This window comes from Dermacentor variabilis, chromosome 11, assembly GCF_050947875.1.
Source record: "Dermacentor variabilis isolate Ectoservices chromosome 11, ASM5094787v1, whole genome shotgun sequence".
Classification (NCBI taxonomy): Eukaryota; Metazoa; Arthropoda; class Arachnida; order Ixodida; family Ixodidae; genus Dermacentor; species Dermacentor variabilis.
Window position 1 is genome coordinate 9,008,394 of NC_134578.1, and position 19,515 is coordinate 9,027,908.

Genomic DNA, 19,515 nt, shown 5'->3' on the forward strand with positions numbered 1-19,515 from the left:
AGAAGGCTGCATAAATTTGAGGTAACCGAAAACAAATTAAAAAGTCGGGCAAGCACGTGCAAGCGTCCAATAAAGGCATCCAGTCCGGCGCTGTTTCTTGCGCAGCGTACACACTACGGACGTAGGGCCGCAGAGTGGGGAAAAAAACGACCGGTTGCTTCGCGGTGGTTCAGCGTGCCTGTCACACATTCTACTGCATGCGCCAAAGGCTACGAAAGCCAAGTACCGTGAACACGTCATATGGTGGGTCACAGGGATTTTTAAAAGGCAGGAAACGAATTGTGTACGGTGTGATGTCCAAATCGTTTTAAAGTGTTCTTTGGATAATGTCCCAGAAGAATACGCCATCCCTACAGTCTACAAAAAAGTGGTAAATCATTCCAGCATGTGGACACAAGCGGCACTTTGTCGACCACGGCACAAAACAGCCCCCTTTTTATAACCAGGTTCTGACAGGAAGGGTTGCCCCCCCGATGTAACTTGAAAAAAACTTTTGATCCCAAGAGGCATGATCATTCGATGGACACGCTTAAGTACGTCTCGGTAATAACATTCCAAATAAGGCACACGATAATGGGCAACAGAAAACAACGTGTCTATGAGTGCAGCAGAAATTCCTTTACGGGAGGCAGTCCATGTAATCCATACTAAAGCGAGCCTTAAAGGGACTGACCATTGGCCAGAATGTGTTGTGAGACGTTGCTGAAAATGAAATGACCGTGATTTATATTGATAGAATCGAGCACACTGTTTGCGATTTAAATAGGAATGATATTTTTTAATTGGCAAATAAAGTCTCAAAAGCCAGTAAGTGGCGAGACCTGGTGGTGAAATCTTGGTACTTCGGATGTATCCTATGACATTACTCTACGTAAGTCGGCTGTTAATAAATACCACATAATTATTGCTTAAGATTGATGTTGATATATGATTAGTCACTTGCGCTTTATTGTGTGCTTCGGAAATGAAAAGTGCACGCATGGTTACGGCAACACGTTGAACTGCGTATCACGTGAAAAAGCGTTGTTTTGTTTTCGATCCGATTGCTTTCATTTTGACTGGTTAAATACCAAAGAACTCTTAGGTATTATCGCAAAGATACTTTAACATTTCGGAAAATATGAATAGCAGGAACATTGGCTTGATAAACAAAATAACACTTTCTCATAGTTATAACCACACTAATTGTCGTCTGCCTCCCACTAATGCCGACGTATAATCGCAGTGTATAATCACGCTCACTTATCACCATTTTCAGCCTGCTTCCAGTGAACGACTACATCCTCACTGCAGATAGAAAAATTCTGATAAAAAGTGTTCCATGGCGTTTTCCGAGTTACCACTTCATGATTAGGCGCTCTGACTGGTAAGCTGCTTTCCATTGAATTAAAAAATAGGTACCGTGAAAATTGGTTGTCAGTCCCTTTAAGAAAGTGAAAGCCTTCGAGAACCTCCTTCAAGAAGCCCCAGGGTGGTGCATCTATGACAGAGGATGACGCAGCTATTTCTGGAAGGTAATTGGCTAATCGAAGTTGTAACATCTCTCTTAGAAATGGACTGTTTAATCACGTAAGAAGAATAACCGGGAGACAAGTTGCCTAACAAAAATGTGTACTAGGCCAAGACCCCCCACTCTCAAGAGAAAAGAAAAAAAAAGGTTATCACGCCACAAAGCCTCAACACGTGAGCTCCATACATAGGCAGCAAACACACGATAGAAAGCTTGCGACCTAAGCCGCGAGCAGTGTAATAGCTCCACGACATACACAAGCCGAGCTACTAGGAACACATTGCAAGCTCGAATAAATATGCACAACTACCACCCCTGCCAGTTGTTAACCTTACGTTGTACTACTGAAACTTCCAATGACCAGTGTGGGTTACTAGTGCGATAATGAGAGATGTGTACAGTTTCTGTCAGCTTCTGGCGCTGAGCTAAACATCCATGCTTGCACAAGGTGAATATATATGAACCGTGTGAATGTGTTGTACCGGCGGTACAAAACAAATGTCAATGGATAAGTGTTTCTGAGAAGGCTTTGTTGAAAGATTTGGTGATGGTGGAATAAAAGCCCTCTAGGACCATATGTAGAGCCGACTTGGAGCATTCTAGACATCAGGAAAATTCCGAGTGTGCGAAAAGTTAATGCCAAACACGACACATCCTCAATGCGTTTCGGTGATCGCGGGACGCACCTTCCGTTGGAGCGTTCCTTCACCGACCGAAATGTCACCGATATGTGACGTCTTATGCGCTTAACGTCACGCACCACGCACAGATAAGCAGTCAATGGGTTGATAAAGAATGAAGAAAGGTCATATGGGTCTCATCACGGTTGATAATGGCTCGACGCAGATTGATAAGGTGCTAAAGAGCGATGAGGTCTTATAATGGCCGGAGAAATTGGAATAAGGGTAATAAGCACCAATAAGGAACCGATCAAGTCCGATATGGTTGATAAGGACAGATAAGAATGGATAAGGGTCGGATAATGGCTGATAATGTTATAGTGACAGATAAAGATTGATAAGGGTCTTATCGATTGGGATAACATTGATACCGACCAATAAGGGTTCATAAGCTCGAATCGAGCCCAGTAATGTTCGAAAGGAAATTTTGAAGCCATCAACGCCTATTTATCTGCTTTTCTAGACGTGTTTTAAACAACTTCGACAGCCGTAGCGTTCAGATCAACTGGAATATGTTTGCTGCAAAAATTGCTGAACTAACAAACAAATACATCCCAGTGCGCACCCTTGCATGTAATTAAAACACCCCATGATATAACATCCATCTCAAGCGCCTGTTTAATAAAAAGAAACGTCTGCACAAATCAGCCAAACGTTCACCTTGCATAAACCAGTGGACCAAATACAAACTGGCGGCAGATGAGTATGTAGCCGCACTTAAACAAGCCAAGAATCATTTTCTTGGCAATACATTGCCATCAATGCTTAAAACCGACACCAAGAAATTCTGGTGCGTCATTAAACCCAAGGCGGATGACATCATAACCTTGATTGACAGCTCTGGAAATGTTATTGCAAGTAATGGGGGGGGGGATGTGCGTCCGCACTTAATGATGTTCTCATGCACAAATTTTCATGAACTACAGACATTACTCTTCCATCCATACACAACTACGATTACCAAGCAATGTTTCCCATAACCATTGAACCAACAGGCGTCATATCAATTACCTAATATTTAAAACCGTCTTCGGCTCCAGGACACGATTTAATAAACGCGAAATTTTTGAAAAGCACTAGCCCTTACTCTTCCATTTTTCTGGCAATGATATTCCAACAGTCGCTAGACAAGGGTTCTTCGCCTGCTGAATGGAAGGTCGAGAAGGTGATCCCACTCCATAAGTCGGGTGACAAGCATTCTCCATATAACTACCGCCCTATCTCGCCCACTTCCATTCCATGTAAGATGTTAGAACATATACTTGCCTCTAATCTTGCTAGCTTTCTTGAAACTAATTCATTCTTTTCACCATCGCAACATGGCTTTCGCAAGACATATTCATGTGAAACAAAACTAGTTTTATTTACGCATAAGCTAAACGTCATTCTTAACCACTCTTCAACTGCCGACTGTATATTTTTAGTCCTTTCGAAAGCGTTTGACAAAGTGCGCCATAATCTTCTAATGGTTAAGCTTCATCGAATCAACATTGATCCCAGACTGCTTGCATGGCTTGACTGTTTTCTTTCTAACCATTCACAGTTTGTCTTTGCTAATGACTCAAACTCACAGCCAAGCAGAGTACAGTCCGGCGTACCTCAAGGGTCGGTACTTGGTCCCCTGCTTTTCTTAATTTACATAAATGATCTACCCTCTTGTGTTTCCTCTAACATCCGTTTATTCGCCGATGATTGTGTAATCTTCAAGGGAGATAATATGCGACACTGATATATCTTCTCTTCAATCCGACCTTAACGTTATGTCTACTTGGTGCCATTCATGGTCAATGGAATTAAATATAAAAAAATGTAAATTTATGCGCCTGTCCAGAACTTCTAACCAGCTTCCTTCTTACTACGTTAATAATTTCCCCTTAGACCCTTTTTCATCCTACAAATATCTTGGTACCCATATTACTAGCAACCTCTCACGGTCCATGCACCCTTCTTACGTAATTAAAACGCTAACCACATGCTGGGATACCTAAAACACCATTTCACTAAGGCAGTCTTCTCTAAAGTTAATGCTGTACGAGTCACTAGTCCGCTCAAAGCTTGAGTACGCCGCAGAAGTTTGGATTCCTTTTCAGAAAAACCTAATTCACTCATTAGAAATGCTAGAAAATAACTCTGCTCGTTTCGTTTTTTCTAATTATAACCGAACTGCCAGCACTTCTGTAACGAAATTAAGCCTTGATTTGCCACCTTCAGCCTCTCGCCGTAAAGACCTTAGACTTTCACTTTTTCATAAGATATTTCATCACCCTTCCATTCGCGATGAACTTATCTCCCCTCCTCAATACATTTCATCAAGGTTAGATCACAATAACAAAGTTGGAATTTCATTAAGCCAAACCAATGTCATGTCTCATTCATTCCTTCGGCGTACATCTGCTGAGTGGTATCGCCTACCCGCCTCAACCGCTACTATTGTTGACTATCAGCACTTCATGGCAGTTTTAGGTAACATTATATAAACAGGAGCATTTCATTCATGTTTCTCTACTACCAATTGTATTCATTGTCTTGTATTACCCTAACACTGTATTACTGCACTCAGGCACGTACCCTGGATTTTTTTTCGGGGGGGGGGGCAACCCAAGGTAACTCTTTCTATGCAAATGAGGGGAGGGAGTTATCTTTACTAGTACAAATGTGAATAATGCCCATCATTCACCATAAAGACGCGTAAACCCGCAAAAGAGAATTGTAATAAGGTGTACCTCACAGGCACTCGTGTGAGACACACCTGTCCTTTACTTCGAAAACAAGGAACCGCATCAAATGGAGATGCGCATGACAGAAGCGCAGGAAGAACGCTGCCAAGAACAAGTGAACAAGCGAAAACATAAAATTAAGATTTCTAGTAGCATTTTTTGAATTAGCCTTGGAAGAATGATAGAGAAATATATATGATTGCGGGACACTCACAGTTCTTTTGGATCCCTCGTTTACGGCTCTTCCAATTTAAGTGCCAAAACCGACTCGTGTTCCTATTTGGGAAGTTGCGTAACGATGCGTGGTCACCAGTCCCGTACAACCGCGTAAAGCGCAGGACGCTCCGGTTCTAGACGTACTGCGCCCACTGCGGAAGGTTAGAAAAGCACTCACATTAGCACATCAGAGAAGTGGCTACGTCAGGCGGCTCGACTGATAACCGTAGAAGCGCGATTCAAAGCACGCGGAATTATTTACCACTTTTGGCGGCGTTTTCTCTACTTCCTTTTTAAATAAAGAGATGTTGATCCATAAATATTTTCACAAACAACGGTTAGTTAAATTTGTTAATTTTCGCTTTTCCTTCCTCTTCGGCTGTTGCCTTGACTCTCTCCCTTAGCATATCGCTTAATTTCTCAACTCCTTGCAACACTTCTTCCCAGTTGCCAATTTTGCACAACTGCTGTACAATTAGTGAAAAGCCAGACGAGGTAACAGGTGACAATCATATTGCTTACGGTTTTAAAGGTTATTTCAGGGTCTGGATGGTGGACGCTGTTTCGGATTATTTTACTTTTCACCTTATCTAACCCATATCGCGGGTATATGCTGCTGATGATCTGCCAGCGTCGCGGCGAGCCGTCACTCGAGGAAATAATGAAGCAAAAGGAAAAGTTAAATGCAACTGGCGTTTTCTCCGGCAGCAACTCGTTCCACGATCATACAGACCAGCTGACTACGAACCGAATCCCTTTCCTCGTCCTTGGATCGGTCTGAACGAAGAAGGTTGAACTAAAAAAGCAACAGCGATGCGCGTGATTGTTGAATAGATGGTGGCAACTGAAGTCCTCTCGAGTTAGTCGCGTGGGCACCGAATCGATGAGAAAACTGGCCTTCACACCCCAGGAAATGCCGATAACTACGACCATCCAAAAGGAGCGAAAAAATTGACAACCATTCCACTCTGTGAAAATGGAATGGCAGCGACAGCTGACGACAGTCAAAACTCTCAAACGAAAAGCAAGGTGATTCACCTCCTCCGCGCGTCAACCCAACGGTAGTGCAATGCCGGGCCGACCCGCGGCGCAGGTGAAGCAGGTATTAAGTATTCCCCATACGTGGGCCGATGCCGAAGATAATGCAATGCCGGGCCCACCCGCGGCAGAGGTGAAGCAGGCGTTGAGCTGCGACATCTGCTTTTGGTGCAGAGTTACGGACTTGTAAACTTCGTGCTTCAATTTTTTTGAGGCTTATCAGATTTAGGAACTCTTTTGTAAAATATTACAGGTCTTAAATTAAGGTTATGCTTTTAGAGCCACTAGAATTTAACATTCTCTCACAATTGCAACAAATTTCCTTCAAATCGGTTCATCGGTTGTCTAATAAAAACATTTCGGCGTTTTACGTGTATTTGAATAGAGAAACGGTTGGCGCCGAGCTAAAGCTTCCTCTTAACAATGCCTACCATTTGAAGTACGATAAGTAGGCGGAGCGTCCACCGCTGGATAGAATACCCACGACAGGTGTAGTCTGCGTAGAGCTGTTGGCACGTGCTGGCACACTTACCTTGCGGTCTGTACCTTCTCAATTAGAATCTCTCTACAATAGCCAATGCTGTAAAAATATAAAAGAAACAAATACGCAAACATCCCTATAGAAGAATTTTTAATGAACAGGTTATGTACAGTGTGAGATACTAGATGAAACCGAGAGGGTTTTTCTTTCTTTGTTTCTCAGAAAGAAAGACTCCGAGCACATTCACTGAAAGCAAAGCCTGTAAAGGGCGACATTAGAGATCGGGTATTCCGCACAGTGTTCGATCTTTTTTTTTTCTTCAAGTGCGCGTTGAAACCGAATCAACGACATCACTCGCAACATTCGCATATGAAAGGGCTTTCGAAACCGAAGTTGGCAGTTCGCGTCATGACATCATCAGCACTGCATGACGAATATTGCACCGGAGGTGACAGCGGAGACAAACTTTTTATCGCTCAGTACATTATTTGCGTCATCCACGGCGCACTGTTTGTTCAGAAGATCACCATTCAATATGTTTCAAGCCACCGAATAAGGTATACAATGGTTAGAACACGAACGTAAAATTTCACTGAACTGTACTTTATTTTCACGTGCTTCTGTGGCGTAGATTAGAAAAGAAAAGTCAAATTTTGGCAAAACAAACAAACAAAACAAACAAACAAAGAGAATGGAGCATCTTTCATTTGATATCGGTATCAAATAAAAGATGTCTTTGCTTCTTCTTAGGCCGACCATCTCTGCCTTCCTGTAAATAAATATCACTCAATCTGCTTGTTTTTTGCCAAAATGCGACTTTTCTTACAGTCTACGCGACAGAAGCACCAGAATATAATGTATACTTCAGTGCAATTAATCATCTTTAAATTTGAACGCTCCGTGTTCACACAAACTGCTTTTACCTGCTTCTGTAACCTTTGTCAATACGCGAAGACATTGTCCCTGTGAGACTTCAACGGATGTCATATAAGTCACCGCATAAAATTGCACATAAATTGTTTCATGCGAGGACAGTTCAGAAACTAAATTTGTACTCTATGCAGAAATGACAGCAGTCACGCAAACCTTGCACTATCTTCATTTTACAGAATGACCTGCGGCGCAGAATGCAGCTGCTTTCCTAATAATTATAACTTATTTTCCCAATAAGCATCGGTTGTCCGCTTACGTTCGTTCAATCGTGGGCAATCGAAGCACGTTACTTATTGCTCAGTCGTACTAAGACGCAGTCCGTGTACATCTAAATAAAGCGATTACCTCCTAACGGTACTTGTATCATGCATTTCAACTCCCGGTGCGAAAGCAATCGAAATCTGCCTCACCTCACAGCAAATCGTCACAAGAACTTCACAACAGCACCGGCAGAATGCAGAATGAACTTATGAGATAAAAGGAAAATGGATGAAAATGAGAATTGAATAAATTACATCCTACTACGCTACGTTCGATCGACGTGACGCGCTCATTGAAATGGGCGTTCGCCTCGCGATACGAGGAACTGGACGCGACTTTGGCGACGCTCGAGGCCATTGCGTGCACGCGCAAGCGTCAGTCCAGAAACGCCATCACTGACTTTAATGTCGGTGACCCTTGGAAAACTGCTGTCGTACAGCGACGCAACGACTATATACTGTGACTCGTGAACGACACAGCAAGCACTGTTTGAAATTCGCAGGGCCTGCTTGCTTCTTTGCTACTGCTCTGACTGATAAAATTTAGGTTTCTGCTGAGGCAGTCACTTACAAACCGCACACACGCGAAATACTGGGCGAAAGTTAACCTCGAGATTCTTTCTAAAGTTAGCAGACGGAATTCTCGAGCTGCGATCACCCAGTTACCATGGTTAGGTTGGGCTGCACACCCTTGCATTCCCCCCCCCCCCCCCCCCCGCACAATATCGCGCGTCATCGCTATGATCACTTTCATGCGAAGCAAATCTTTGCGCACTCCCGTCATTGTTAACCACATAATATCGTTCTGCCGCTTCTTACGTGTACCAGAACAAAGCTACCGGAGTGTAGTTCTGCATCGCCACTGCTTCCCCAAAAAGCTATGGAGGTAAGCGCACTGGAAATGATTCCAAACGCCAAGTTGTGCACCTTTCCATAGTAAGGGCGTTTGTGTGGGTAAGGGACGCAGGAAAAACTGGTTCATCCGGCTAAACTGCGTGCTCGTTCGCTCCCAAATTTTGCGCAGAGGTTGCATTTTAGGGTGCATTTCAATACAGTCGACTCCCGTTAACGGGACCGGGAGTAGTTCGAATTGCCACCTAATTCGAACGCACTGAAAAGTGCCGAAAAATAAAAGCATCCATTGCTTTGGAAGGAAAACTTTAGGTCGAACGCGAAAGTGCGCCTCTCCGGTTAATGCGATTCCTTCTCCCGACGCCGCATCGTGCGCGGTAGCTGCCATTAAAAGACGCAAGAATTTCCGCTGACGGCGCTACTGCTTCCCTAGGAGAGGACGGCGATGGCAGCAACCAGTCCTGCAGCGATGCTGATGACTTGCGGGTCGCCCTGCACGGTGCCTCTTTTGGGGATTTTGTCAGGACCGTCAACAGTGCCGACGTCTGTGGGCTCCTGACCGACGACGACAGGGATTGTTACTGTAATACTGCATTCAACTAGTCCGCGGAGTGACAGACCAATTGAAACAATAAATAAGATATAAATTCGTCTGTTTTGGAATCGTTTGATAATTGGACCTTTCGGATTATTAAACCAAATGCGGCCGTCCCGCAAAGGCCAAATTAACGGGAGTCGACTGTACTAGATTTATGTGCAGTAATCTCTCGCTAGCTGCAAGGTAATTTTGAAATACGCGTAGTCTTTGTGACATATTGGACCAGAAAAAAGCATTCACATCACCGTAGAGAACTTAGCGCCATATTTCAGATGAAAAACACATCGCACTGTGTTTTGCGATAAGAGTGAACTAACAGATGGCGCCAACGTCTAGCTGCTCTAAACATTTATATATCTATCTCTCCTTTGTCTGGCATCTCCACAGAAGACAAATACTTCTGATGTATTTCTGATTAAGCACGAAAATAATGCACCCCAGCAAGGTAACAAACAAACCGCGTGGCGAGTTCACATTTCTATGCAATATCTGAGCGCGAACGAGCCAATGGTAGAGTCGGAAGAGCAATTTGTACAGCTGTCTTTCTTACTTACCTAACCTTCACGTGGTATCTATTCTTCAATGTAAGGCGAAGGAATTTGGAAAGATTCCCTTATATCTCTATACTGGTTGAAAAGTAGTTCCGGACATGGACGCCTCACTTCAATGCGGACTCGTGCACTTTTGCAGACCGAGAACCGTGCAATCTAGAAAACTGTATGTCACTGCCGTGTTTGACGAGACCGGGAAAGTAGGGACGACTAGAATTGAGGCAGCACTCAGCATGGTGGAAGAACACAAATATGGCGCTAACCTCGGCTGGCCGGAGCAGCCGAAGCAGGGCGCACGACTAGTAAAATAGCGTAGAATTGTGCGCGGGCATGACGGTGAGAACGTCTTACCGACTGAGCGGCGTTTCGTACACTGTATTGACCAGACAAATATTGCAACCACGTTAAACGGCTGGAGTGACTCCACCTTTCTCAAGCGCTGAAACTTTTTCGGTCAGCAACGCCTTACGGCGTTTCGTGACACTTCGCAGGCAGTCGTCGTGGACAATGCACCTGGGCGAACATTCATTGACTTAATAGACTCAGCAATTTAGAGTTACATGTGCACTACAATGTATCTCGTGGCGTCGTAGCCCATAACCAAAGCCTCGTCCCACTTGTGATAGGTGGCGCCACCTGTGTTTTCAAACATGGCGGCGCCCTGTGAAATCGCGATGCCATCGTTCGTAGCCCGAGGGCCTTTGCGTGTCGTGCTTAACGGCGATGCGCTCCACGTTCCTCGCCGCGGGAGGCCTAGCGTCACACCACGTAAGGTCGGTAGATGAGGTCTGTGCTACGCCCCGTGGGCTGGGAACACAGCGACAGCGCCATATTGGAGTCCGCCAGTCCCGGTGACAAAGCCACGTCCGGCTCGGCGTCGCTGTTGGCCCCGCGCGACGACACACTCTCACTGTCCTGCTGATGGTGATGCTGGTGCGGCTGCTGGAGTCTCAGGTGGAGGTCTCGCGCCACCGGCGAGTCCGGGTACTCGACGCCGCTGCTCAGGGGTAGTCGGTGCTGTGGCGGCTGCGGGTGTCGGTGCGGCGCTTGCTGCTGCTGCGGCGCCGGTTGCGACGGGGGCGGCTGGGAAGTTGCACTGCCCGTGGACGGTGCCGGGCTCTGCCGACACTGGTCGCCTCCTTTGTCGGCAGCTCGCGCCTTGGCCTCCTGCTGCGCCTTCTTGCTGCGCTTCCATTTCATGCGCCGGTTCTGGAACCAGATTTTCACCTGAAATGGAGGAAACGGCTCCAAATGAGCACTGACCGACTCGGACGTCCAAAAGCGAAATTTGGTCCGCCGAGGAAAAATAGAGAGTAACGCCGACCCGTGTATCTCGCCGTGCATTACGAGCAGCCAACTATGTAACTGTAAGTGAAGTGCCAGCTTAGCTCTTTCATTTGCGCGTTTAAAGCTTTATCTCCGATTTTCTCTTCACTGCGAGATGTATTATCGCTAGAAAGCCTTTTTACACACATGCTCAGGGCTTAAGCGTCCATTTGAAAGCTCCGCATGTTATAGTGCTACATGGGCGCGCCGCCGTACGGACAAAGCTGCAAAATAGAAATCGACTTCCGCGCGAGAACGAACGGCGCCCGTCGGACAGTCGGGCCTTGCCGACATACGGAGACCTTATAGCGATTTTGATTAAGGGGAAGCTTTAGCTCGCGCCCAACTCCGATGCGGCCTGTTCAAATACAAGTAAAACGCAAAAAAAAAGATTTTATGAAATAACCCCTGGACCGATTTTAATGAAATTTGTTGCATTTTAGAGAGACAAATAAATTCTGCTGACTGTTGGAAGCGGCATTTCGATTTAGGACGTGAATTCTGTTAAAATAATTTTCGAGAATTTGAAAGTTCGAAAAAGGCGTAGAAGCACGAACAATACACATTAATAGCTCTGCATAAAGAATAGACGTCGTGGTTCTATAAACGGCATCAATTAGACCATTAAAAGTGGACAAATTCAATATGTTAATTTACATTTTACATGAATTTGTTACGTTGCGTACAAGGGTTCTGCAGAAGCTGTAGTTCCGTATCATTACACTTTTGAGAATCATGTTTGACATATCAGTTTTGTTTGCTTTATATGTACTATCAGATGCAATTTACAGAACTGAGATATCATTTTTCCTTGCTGAGTTACAAAGTTTAAACTACATAGTCTCGTTTTCTGAATGTTTTCGATTTTTGCCAATTTTTATTAAAAATTGACGATCTAAATAGAAATTCGAAACAAACAGTCACTAGATTTTAAGTTTTTCTTTTAAATGCAACAAACCTCGTCAAATTTGGTGGCGGGGTTGCCGAGAAAAACAAATTCTTCTTTTACATGTATTTAGATAGGAACATTTGAGCTTAAGCTTTCTCTTAAGTCTGTTACACTTAAATGTGTAACTTAGATACAAGCGACTGTAAGAAGCACGTTCTGATTTAGGTCCTCGACGTTTGGGAAAAATTCTTGAATATTCTTTAACACACGCACACACGCGCGCACGCGCGCACACACGCACGCGCGCACACACGCACGCACACACGCAGTTTTAAATCTAGGAGCTGCAGGACTGTGTCGTCAGGAGGTTTTTAATGGGGACAGGTTTGAAAAGTGTTTAGGTATGTTGATTTTTTAGTGCTTTTAAACAATAAGGGTGAATTTACATCCCCTGCTTTTATTTTAGAAGCTTTTAACAACCAAGGCCAAGGGCTCGTTCTTGCCCATGAACTTCCTGACGACACAGGCTTGCAGTTGCTAGATTTAAAACTGTCTTTTGAAGCTGGCCACGTCTGCTGGATCTATCAATCGCGAGCCATGAAGCAATTGCTGCCGTACGATTCTGCACACTCTCAGGTCGTGAAGCGAGCAGTTGGTAGGCTTTGCTTGGGATCGGCTTTGCGGAAATCGTGCTCACACCAAATGCGGTCTAGTTTTACGAACCAAGTGGAACGCCTTTTGGCAGCTGGTGTTTCTTTGGCGGTCCTCAACGCTATAGTAGAGACTCTTCTGCAAAAAGTAAAGCTTGGAGTACGAAGGGCGTGAGCAGAGGTCAAACGACCGAAGATGAGACCAGAGGTTATTCCCTACCTACACAAGGTGTCACGCAACCTTAAAAAGGTTGCCAACTGTCATGGTACTCCTCTGGTTTTTTCTGCGCCCAACAAGCTTTCGAAGTTGTGTTCACGATTTTGCTGTGAGAGTAGGCGGGGCTGCCGCACAAGACATGAGAAGCCCTTTGTTGAGTGCTCCAGAGGCGTTGTGTATGCAATTCCCTTGCACCCTTGTGGGCAGCTCTACATTGGACAAACCGAGCGTTGTGTGAATGACCGTTTAAGGGAACATGCGCAAAAACTAAAGAAAAAGGAGGATAAGGGCGCACATTTGGTGGCTCGTGTTAGCGTGTGTGATTGTGACGCTCGATTTTCTGCGACTACTATTCTGGGTAGGAGCGGCAACGCCTCTTCCAGGCTCGCTCTTGATGCCTTCTTTATCAAGAAGAATAGATATAGGTGTGTAAGTGAGCCTTCTATCACATTACTAGATGCCGAATTTAACTTCTTGCGCAACCGCCTTTGATGTGCATGTACCTGTTTCTCTTCTGCTTGGTATGCGCATGCGTGACAAGAGGATATATATGTACTATCCTACCTTTCATGAAACAGTTGTGAGTAGCGCTTGTCCTTGTCCGCCTTTCTTGTTTCCGCATTTTTATCACGCTATGTTACTACTTCAAATACACCTAATAAATATACATCTAAAGCGGACAAAACTGATATATTATACACTACCCTGAAATATATCCCTAGTTTGCTCATAGGACTTTTGCAAAACCCTCATAAACATATAATAATTTCACGAAAACAGTGTATTCATTTATACACTTTGTCTTCTTTAAATGCTCTAACCGATGCAGTTACATAACTGCGGTATCTGTTTTTGGTGTAGAGTCACGGATTAACTTCGTGCTTCCATTTTTTTTTTAAACTTACCACTTTTGTGGAATTTTCGTAATGAAGTCCGGCCTAATTCACAATTCTTATTTGTTCAGTACCTAGAATCTAACTTTATCTCTCAAGGCAACAAACTGAATTAAAATTGATCCAGCGGTTTCCGCATAACAATGTTTCTGCGTTTTATATGTATTTGAATAGGCGGCATTGGAGTTAGCCCCGAGCTAAAGCAATTGGCGAAAACTACATTATTACAGTATTATGGCTTGGATGCTCTGTACTATGACTTGGAGTATACCATAGCCCTAAAGCCACAAGAGTTGTTCTTGTTGGGCTAGTTGGTAAATCATTTCCATTAGAAGAGGGCCCCAAACAAACACACGTACCCAGACAAATACAGAAAAGACAAGTGTCTCGCCTCATCTGGTCTTCTCTACACTTCTCAGCGCACGTGTGCTAATTTGCATTCCTCTTCTACACCTAAAGTGGTACTTGTGATTCTGAAAGCTGAGTGCCATGACTTCCTCTTAGTTTTGTTGCGCACCTTCTTCTTTTACATTGTGACCATTTCTTTTCTTATACAGTACGACGGACGTGCGCTTGCAAAAATAAACAGCTGACATTTGCACAATTTTTCATCTTTGTCTCTCGCGTATAGAAGCCAGTGGAGTGAGCCGAATTATGTCTCACCATCATCACCATCAGCCTGGCTACGCCCACTGCAGGGGAAAGGCCTCTCCCATACTTCTCCAACTACCCCGGTCATGTGCTAATTGTGGCCATGTTGTCTCTGCAAATCAGCCTGGCTACGCCTACTGCAGGGCAAAGGTCTCTCCCATACTTCTCCAACTACCCCGGTCATGTGCTAATTGTGGCCATGTTGTCCCTGCAAACTTCTTAATCTCATCCGTCCACCTAACTTTCTGCCGCCCCCTGCTACGCATCCATTCTCTTGGAATCCACTCCGTAACCCTTAATGACCACCGGTTATCTTCCCTCCTCATTACATGCCCATGCTCATTTCTTTTTCTTGATTTCAACTAAGATGTAATTAACTCGCGTTTGTTCCCTCACGCAATCTGCTCTCTTCTTACCCCTTAACGTTACACCCATCTATCTTCTTTCCATAGCTCGTTGCGTCGTCCTCAATTTAAGTAGAACCCCTTTCGTAAGCCTCCAGGTTTCTGCCCCGTAGGTGAGTACTGGTAAGACAGAGCTGTTATACACTTTTCTCTTGAGAGATTATGGCAAACTGCTGTTCATGATCTGAAAATGCCTGCTAAGCGCACCCCAGCCCATTCTTATTCTTATGTCTAAGGTCTGATGTCTGTCTAAATTATGTCTAACTATAGCCAAATGGATACCGTCCAATCGACGATAGTACCGACTGGCCCAGTTGAAGCCCTATTTTGTTATGCTTACCTGTGTCTCAGTGAGCATGAGGTTTGTGGCCACCTCGAACCTCTTGGGCCTGGAAAGGTACTTGTTCATGCGAAACTGGTTCTCCAGCTCCAGCAGCTGCTGGCTAGTGAACGCCGTCCGCGGACGCCGCGTCTTGCCCAACAGTGCCGCCTGCGGCTGGCCTGCACGTAAAAGGAGTGCATATTAGAGAGCTTCAGATTAGAGCTTGTTCGCAAGAGTGCGTACACCTCTTTTTTTCTGTATAACGCCACAGTATGCACCAATTGATGAATCAGCAAGCTGAACTGAACCATACTGTAAGCGCTGCTCAAGTGCATTAGTCTATATACTAGGCTCAACACCTACAAACTTGTAAGTCCTGGTGTTAACAGCGCGAAACGTAGACGGGACACGAGACGAGAAGACGTCTCGTGTCTTCTCGTCTTGTGTCCCGTCTACGTTTTGCACTGTTAACACCGGGATGGAGAACCAACAAGCCCAAGCTGCTATTCTAGCGAAACTTGTACGTGCAGCCCTATAGGGCGAAGTCTTACATCGTGGCCAACTCAATTCGGAGAGCAACGACGGAACAGGGCTCTCCGTGGGTCAACTTCCGAATAGCCAGTGCTATCCAGCGGCCGTGCCTGTACAGTGACTGCGCGCTTATTTCGCATTCCATCCCATCTCTGAAGCTGGAACGAACTAAATAAAGCCCCCGGGATGCTTGCTTGCGACGGAAAGACTCGCGCTTTCGTTCGAAGTAACTACGTTCTCCAGTCGCCGCCCCGCAGCAAGCATTTCTGCTTGGTCTGCGTGCACCGTGCTTCGACACGCTCCGAGTTCCTCGAGCGACGCTCGCCGCCGCCGTATTATTGTCACGTATCGCCGCGGTCAGCAGCAAATGGTCCCGTGTCCAGAGCGAATCGCAGAACCCGAAGCGTCAGGAAAATTTAACGCGGCGTCGCAGTCTTCCGTTTGCCGTCGTTTCCGTCGCTGGTGAAAATTTCATCACCGCCCACTCTCGGCGCCGGCGAGTGGAAAGGCGGTGGACGCTGCGATGGCGCGCTCCGCCGAAGCGGCCGTGCGAATGCGGCGACGAGGACGTGGACAGCCTGGCTGATGTTCTGAAGCGTGCGGCGACGCTGCGAATCGTCCTGTACGTGCAAACAAGTACGTTCGGACTGCGGATGCAGATGACGACTAAGACGCGTTGCGTCAGCTTTCTTCACGCTCTGGTATACAAGAGAGGTACAGCTGTAACGGCCGCGCAAGGAATCTTACAAAAAAGAACTTGCTTGGTGCCGAGAGATACGCCTTCGCGATCAAGAATTCGTGCTACTGAAAGAGGCAGGCGTGAGAACATGGACTCCAGAAGGCACGGAAAGGACAACATAAACACCAACTATTAACTGAAAGGTAGCCAGGTTGTGAAAAATAACGCAGATTAAAAAAAAGTTCTGGAATGTTACGTGACATAACGGCGGTTTCATTATGAGGGACGCCGCAGTGGGGGACTACGAATTATTTTGACCCCATGGGGTTCTTTTACGCGCACCAAATGCACGGCATACGCGCGTTCTTGCATTGCGCGCCCCCATGTAAACGCGGCCGCCGTGGCCGGAATTTGATCCCGCGACACAGATTCCGCGCATTGTGGAAATCAATGTGATGCGAAACATTTCGCAGGTACACCTGGCTACCCAGCATCGCTTGTTGTTACCAGGTGGAGCAACGTGTTTAGCATGAGGCGAGCTCTGATGTATCTGACGCAAGCGTTAGATGTATCTGACGCAAGCGAGCGCTTGACGACAGCAGCAAGACGATGGTGGGGACGACGGCATGATTTCTACTCTCACTGCTCGACGACGTGTTTGCGACATGCCGATTATTCGGTTCTACATGGGTGCCGGACGAGCGCCCACGCCAAAGAAACCAGTGACTGCATGTTATGCAATCGTACGTACCTATGCCTATGCCATGTGGTCTATGTTAAAACGACAATGGCCTTTTCACGCCGGTGATGGAACGTTAAAACCTTTTTGTCCTGGGCCAGTTGTGAAGGCATCACAATGTTACGCAGCTTCTGCGTAACTCTAGCTTCTACAAGGAAAGTGCTGAGGAATGTGGGCTGATCCCGAAGGTAGTTCAGTCTAACACAGCGCCACAACGCGCGATCTGCCACGAGGGAAGAATGCGAGAAATCGGCAAGTGACGCAAGAGCTCAAACGCCTCTACGAGCTATACTCCGTTTCAGACATCAGGTGTAACGTCGTGGAGGCTAGAGAGACTTTTTTTTTTTTTTTTGCAGTGGCTGCGTTCACACATGGAAATGGTTCGACGTTTTCTTACCGCAACTGTGCGAATCTGCATTGAACGAAAAAAAGTTTTATTCTTTACAAACAAGCAAACTGCGGTATATAGTTGCAAATGCGTTGTTTTAGGTCAATTTGCTTTTCGTTGTTTTGCTTTTCGAGTCTTTTTATTCGCAGCCCGCCGCGCCAGCCTCACGTGCATGCTCGCGCGAGCAAACGCCATTGACGCGCAGCGAAGCGTGGACGGAACAGCATCAACATAGAAGCCCGAGAAATAAATGCGTATAAGAAACTTATGCGGGAAAAAATACAGAAGAAAATGTCCTTAATAACTCGTCCGCTGGACCCGATGAAATCTCAATACAGTTAATCAAAAACCTCGGTCCAAAGAGCAAGGAACAACTGACTAATGCCACAGAGCCAGTGATTAGAACGAAGAAAATTCCGGTTGGATGGCGTGAAAGCAAGACGAACCTCATCTACAAATGGAGAGATGATATGGATAAGACGAACTCGTACGGGCCAGTTACGGTAACATCCGTGACATGTAGAATGGCAACGCAAGCCATACATTAGAACTGTCGAAGTGGGTGGAAAAAAAAATGTACTGGGCCAATTACAGAATCGGTTCAGACCAGGCACACGCTTAGAGGAAAATATGTTTGTAGTAACTCAGTGCATAGAGATTTCAGTAGCTCAGAAGAGACATTTGTGGATAGCATTTCTGGATATTAAAGGAGCCTACGATAACGTTGACAGGGAATTGTTATGGTATATTCTCAAGCCAGACCGCATTGATGGCGGTTTCGTGGAGTTGCTGAGGGATATATATATATATATATATATATATATATATATATATATATATATATATATATATATATATATATATATATATATATATATATATATATGTATGTATGTATATATATATGAGAGCCATGTATCATACATCAACCATTATATGGACTATTAAAAAACATGGACCATTAGATGCAATTCACAGAACCGTGTTACCATTTTTCATCGCTAAGTTACAGAGTTGTGGAAATGATACTCTCGTTTTCTGAAAATGTGCGATTTTGAAGAATTCTCATTGCGAAATTGAAAGCCTCGATCGAAAATTCACTACCAACAGACTCTAGATTTTAGCCTTTTCTTTGAAATAAAACAAACCTCATCAAATTTCGCGCAGTGGTTGCCGAGGAAAACGATTTCTCCTTTTCATGTATTTAGGCAGAATCCCCCGAGCTAAAGCTTCATATCTTAAGCCTGATTTAAGGTTCATTACTACAACTGACTGCTTAGACGGTACTCTCAATAGCGATTTAAAAAGTGAAAAAAAGTTTGCTTTGGAACCGTAATTTTCATGTTTGCCAATGAGGGTGTCGAATAGTGAACGAATACTCCGAGAACGTAAAGGTTATTTTCGAAACCATCCATGATTAATTCCTCTTGCTCGAGTTCTTTCTCTGAAACGATTCTTGTGAAGCCTAATTGTGAATTTGTCATGATTTTATGCCTTGCTATAAAAACATTCACTTTTGAATGAGCCATTTTTTTTCGAGACCCTTGAACAAAAAAGTATAATAGATATTGGCCTGTAGTTAGTCATGTCATTTCTGTCCCCGTTTTCAAGGATAACAGATACATTGCTACCTGCAGTCCTCGAGCAAACTTCTCTGACAAAAATATTAGGTTGAAAACATTTTCCAAAACAGGGCTTATTGGAATACCTGAAAATCGCCTGAAAAATACCTAGCTTTACATATTTATGGTTATTTTTTCCGAGTCGACAGTCCGCTCTTAATGCCGCGCTTAGTAATGACCACGGTGGTAATGACGCAACTACAGCGCGATAAACGAGAACAAAGGTTGCAAAACTCAAAGCGCGGGCTAATAATTTCTAGCTGTCAACTCATCTCGTAATGCAGAAGACACTACGAGTGAACTGAAACACGTCCAACTTTCTATTGACGCTTTACTGCCCATGCGCTTCAAATGGCTGCTGTTTACCT

The 19,515-nt window shown here is 44.9% G+C and overlaps 1 protein-coding gene across 1 annotated transcript in view; it reads right to left on the reverse strand.

Moving 5' to 3' along the window:
- Positions 1-8,559: 8,559 nt before the first annotated feature.
- The window catches only part of LOC142563527 (uncharacterized), a 77,132-nt gene continuing 66,176 nt past the window's right edge, over positions 8,560-19,515 (reverse strand). The window contains exons 2-3 of the mRNA XM_075674073.1: positions 15,207-15,367; positions 8,560-11,063 (exon numbers count right to left, since the gene is read on the reverse strand). Coding sequence (XP_075530188.1) covers positions 10,596-11,063; positions 15,207-15,367 — 629 coding nt within the window. The 3' untranslated portion in view covers positions 8,560-10,595. The remainder of the gene's footprint in view (positions 11,064-15,206; positions 15,368-19,515) is intronic.